Here is a 5008-nt window from a genome sequence, read left to right as displayed (position 1 = left end):
AGTCGTGTCCGACTCTTTGCGGCCCCATGAATCGCAGCACGCCAGGCCTCTCTGTCCATCACCAACTCCCGGAGTTCACCCAGACTCACATCCATCGAGTCAGTGATGCCATCCAGCCATCTCATCCTCTGTCGTCCCCTTCCCCTTCTGCCCCCAATCCCTCCCAGCATCAGAGTCTTTTCCAATGAGTCAGCACTTCGCATCTGGTAATCAAAGTATTGGAGTTCCAACTTCAACATCAGTCCTTCCAATGAACACCCAGGACTGATATCCTTTAGAATGGACTGGTTGGATCTCCTTGCAGTCCAAGGGACTCTCAAGAGTCTTCTCCAACACCACAGTTCAAAAGCATCAATTCTTTGGTGCTCAGCTTTCTTCACAGTCCAACTCTCACATCCATACATGACCACTGGAAAAACCATCACTACCTACTTAATTCTTCTGCCCAACCTTTTTATTTATTAAGCCACTCAGACATCTTAATTTTGATGCAATACTTTCAATCCATTTACACTTTAATTTCCTGCTATCATCTTGTACTAATGGGCATTCTACACTGGGCTTGTGGTTATGAATACTTCTCAAGAACTCATGTGTACAGTCTTGAGTACATGCAAGTTCCCACCCCTCCAGTTTTAACATAAGACTCCCACACACACCTTGAACTCTCATTAAACTGTAGTACAGGCAAGTCAGTACAAAACAGTCCAGCGTTGTGGGACACCTCCACAAGAAAGAAAGTGTACTTAGTTCTAGATTTCTTTTCCTGTAGCTAACGAGCCCTGAAGAAAGATGTCAGATGTTTTCTTTCTGTCCTATGGTCAGTTCTACCCATCAGGCTTCCTTGCCTCCTCTCCTGCTCTTCTATCTAATTCCTCTCCACCGTTTTGAGGTTTGACTGAGTGAGCCATGAAACACAGAGTGGGATGTGAAAGTAGAAGATTATGATAACGAAACATCCACATGGTGTGGGGGAGGGGAGGCAGGTGGCATTTGAGCAGTGAATTCTAGAAACTTTTAAATCCTAACTCATGAAAAGATCATTTTCCTGCCTTCATTAATTATTAAAAAAATAAATAAATAAAAAGAATCCAACTTTTTTTTTTTAAATCACAGAATATGGCCTGTGTTGGAGACAGACAAAGTTGTAAGAAGCTTGATAGATGGAATACTTACCGATAAGAAAATGATTTTTGTACCATCATATATCAATATCTCCTTAACAATAGAGAGGTAAGTACAGCACAAAACACCTAAAATACTAAAACACTGATAGAGCTATCATTATGGAGAGCCTTTCAGTTGTGAAAGTTGCCATGGAAACTCTCCATGCCTGGGGAAAACAGTTAAGTTGCCTCTGTTATTACCTTACCCAGTCTATAAAAAGAGGATGAATCATTTTCTCTACTACATCCACCGTCTCCGCCCAATCTTTGCCAGAGACAAGGAAAGACAGTTTAAAGAGAATGCAATATGGTGAACTAGCTAAAAATAAAGAAGCCTGCTGGGGTTTTGATTAAGACTGCATTGAATCTATAGACCAATTGGGGGAGAATGAACATATTTAACATTATTGAGTCTTCAAACCCAAGAGCACAAAGAACACAATATACCTCTTCTTTTTATTTTTTCATCTTTTTCAATATGTGTACATATTGAAACTACAGCATCATGTAGCTTTCAGTGTACAAGTCTTACGCACTTTTTCTCAGGTTTACCCCAAAGTATTTCAAATCTTTGATGCTATTGCAAATGACATTTTAAAAGATCTCTATTTTCCATTATTTGTTACTTGCATGTGTTTGATTCTTGCATTTTGATCTGTATTTAGCAACCTTGCTGTACTCACTTTTAGTAGCTTTTTTGTAGATTCTAACAGATATTTTTACATAAATGATCATATTGTCTGTAAATCAAGACACTTTGGCTTCTTCTTTTTTCCAATCTTTATGTTTTCTAGTTCTTGCCCTATCACACTGGCTAGAACCTCCTGTTGCAATGTCAGAGAGGACTGATGAAAGCGCATGTCCAAGCGTTGTCTCCGATCTTAGGAGGAAAGTAGTCACAATTTCATAATTCAGAATGATACCAGCTGTAGATTTTTTTTATTTGCTCTTTACCAGGTTGAAGAAGTTCCCTTCTATTATTATTTTGATAAGAGTCTTCATCAAGAGTAGATGTGAATTTTGTCAAAAGTTTTACTGAATATATTAAGAGGATCGTTGGTCTTTCCATTTTACTTTGCTAACATAAGGAATCACACTGAGTCGTTCTAAAGATTAAACTAACCCTGCTCTGTAATGTCTTTGACTTTTGGGTCAGCATAATACTTACCTCATAAACTGATTTGGAAAGTATTCTCTCCTCTTATCCTTTCAGGAATAGCTTGTGTGAAATGGTATTATTTCTTTTTTAAACATTTTATAGAATTCCCAGTGAAGTCATTTGAGCCAGTTGCTTAACCTCTTAGTTAAACAAGAAGTTCCTCAAAGGCAGTCGCTGCTTTTAAAGTACCATATTATAGATATGCAGTAAAAACTCAAGAGGTGGAGAAATTGATTAAATGGATTCTGGTGCTATTGCTCTGTGAACTCTTAGCATCAGGATTCATTGACATTTACAAAAATAAGCCCAGACCTTCATATTTTTGTCTTTACTCACATAAGAGTTTAAGCAAGAGTTTATTAATATAAGAAGGTGAGAATGGTATATAGCAGTGCTTTCTTTATACTTGCATAATATTTTAATTGTGAGTATTAAAAGACACACACACACAAAGAGCAAGATAGATATAAAGAAAGAAAGGAAGAACAGAAAAAAAAATTAAATGCAAACCAGACAACTCTCAGGTTATTTTAACTGACAACAAAAATTAACTCTGATGTCCAAGATTTTAAACTGAAAAACATTCATCTTTTCTTTCATACAGATTTCTTCCTGAACGTGCTGTGGCAGCCATATATCATGTACAGGATATTCAATTTGAAGCAGTGATTGGCCACAAAATCAAAATGAAATGAATAAATGAGCTCCAGGCCGAGATGTATGCAGCTTAATGATGTGGAACAGAATTTAGAGTCAATGCTTCAAAGCTCTATTTCACATTTTTCAAAGCTGTTAATATTAAAAAACATTGGTTTGGCATTAGCAATGGTAGAATGAACAAGACTAATCACCTGTCTTTCTATTTCTCAAGATTATACATGCAGTTTTAATAGATCCATTTTTCATCTATGCCTCTTAAAAACTTGTATGCTTACGTAAACATACTTAAGAGGTCATTTTTCTTTAACAGATTTCATTTCTTTTCTTTTCATTTAAAGGTGGACAAAGCTACCTCCCTGAGAGTAAATACAAAAAGAACTTATTTACACAGGGACATTTTAAGACTGTTCTTACAGTAAATCTGCTGGCCACAGAATGTCAGCAAGTACGCAGTGTGAGCTAGCAATTAGAGACCAAGTTTAAGCAGATGGCTGTACTCCAAAAAAGAGACAGATTACACCTATGCAGGTCAACATTTGGAAGCTCTCTCTTGCTTCTCCCTTTTTTGTCAGCCCATAACAGTGCTTTCTTACCTTATTCTGTTCCTGATATAGATTTTATATCCACCAAGAGTGCGCCCTCCATACTTTCTGCCCTTTTCATGCTGCTGCTGCTAAGTAACTTCAGTCGTGTCCGACTGTGCAACCCCATAGACAGGAGCCCACCAGGCTTCCCCGTCCCTGGGATTCTCCAGGCAAGAACACTGGAGTGGGTTGCCATTTCCTTCTCCAATGCAGGAAAGTGAAAGGTGAAAGTGAAGTTGCTCAGTCGTGTCCGACCCTCAGCCACCCCATGGACTGCAGCCTACCAGGCTCCTCCATCCATGGGATTTTCCAGGCAAGAGTACTGGAGTGGGGTGCCATTGCCTTCTCCATAGTCACTTAAAATACTGTGACATTACCAAAGGTGACTCTCTCTTGAATCTCAGGGTATCCGAAATTCTAACCCCATGTTAACCTTTCTTTGTAGTTTATGCTTTCACATATTATTGGTACCAGAGATGTTTAGACAGCTTTGAGCTTCAAAAATGAAAGCTAATGCGGAGATGCTAGGCTGGCTACTTAATACTGTACTGTGGATCTGAGAGATGGGAGGAAAAACAGAGTTGTTGTTTTTTTTATATATATATAAAATAGAAAAAAAATCTGACTTCAAGTACATCAAGGATAATCTAGTTTTCTCTGTTTTTCACTAATGCTATAGACTGCTTTGGCTTAGACTATCCTCCTGTTTTATCCTAAGTGAAAGTATATGATTAAATGCAAATCATTAATAAAAATGATATTTTAAAAACAAATGATAAATATGTTGCTATGCTTTTAAAAAATAACCTCTTGTAGTTATAAAATTAAGAGTTTTGATCTCTAAGCTCTGAGCCTCTGAGCATCTTTCAGGAAGCAAGGATCTGGGTATTATCAAGCAGACAGAGTTTACAGATGTAGAGAGGGATCAGGGGTTCTCCCAACTCCAGCTTCTTTGACTGTTAGGAGGTTTACACACTGAAACTTACTGAGTCCTTTGTATGTGAGGCACTGCACAGAGTACTATCGTTTTGAGACTTTTTTCTTATTCACTTCAATTCAGTTCAGTCAGTCAGTCGTATCCAACTCTTTGCACCCCCATGGACTGCAGCACGCCAGGCTTCCCCGTCCATCACCAATTCCCGGAGCTTGCTCAAACTCATGTCCTTTGAGTCAGTGATGCCATCCAACTGTCTCATCCTCTATTGTCCCCTTCTCCTCCTGCCTTCAATGTTTCCCAGAATCAGGGTCTTTTCCAATGAGTCAGTTCTTCACATCAGGTGGCCAAAGTTTTGCAGCTTCAGCTTCAGCATCAGTCCTTTAATATTTGTTTATGATTTTTGTTTCGATTGCTTGCCTTAAAATCAAGAACTTTATGAGTGGAAGCTTAAAATGTATTATTATTATTTTAGTCATTATTTATTTATTTGACTGCACCACAT

General features: G+C 38.2%; 1 protein-coding gene across 1 annotated transcript in view; it reads left to right on the top strand.

Annotated features, from left to right (window-relative positions):
• Positions 1 to 4349, top strand: part of HSD17B13 (hydroxysteroid (17-beta) dehydrogenase 13) — a 20106-nt gene extending 15757 nt beyond the window's left edge. Inside the window, exons 6-7 of the mRNA XM_010833782.1 lie at positions 1117 to 1233; positions 2930 to 4349. Coding sequence (XP_010832084.1) covers positions 1117 to 1233; positions 2930 to 3020 — 208 coding nt within the window. The 3' untranslated portion in view covers positions 3021 to 4349. The remainder of the gene's footprint in view (positions 1 to 1116; positions 1234 to 2929) is intronic.
• The last annotated feature ends 659 nt before the right edge of the window (positions 4350 to 5008 follow it).

This window comes from Bison bison, unplaced genomic scaffold (genome assembly GCF_000754665.1).
Source record: "Bison bison bison isolate TAMUID 2011002044 unplaced genomic scaffold, Bison_UMD1.0 scf7180017863888, whole genome shotgun sequence".
In the NCBI taxonomy this organism is placed as follows: domain Eukaryota; kingdom Metazoa; phylum Chordata; class Mammalia; order Artiodactyla; family Bovidae; genus Bison; species Bison bison.
The sequence above is the reverse complement of the archived record's forward strand: the minus strand, read 5'-3'. Positions and strand labels throughout refer to the sequence as shown.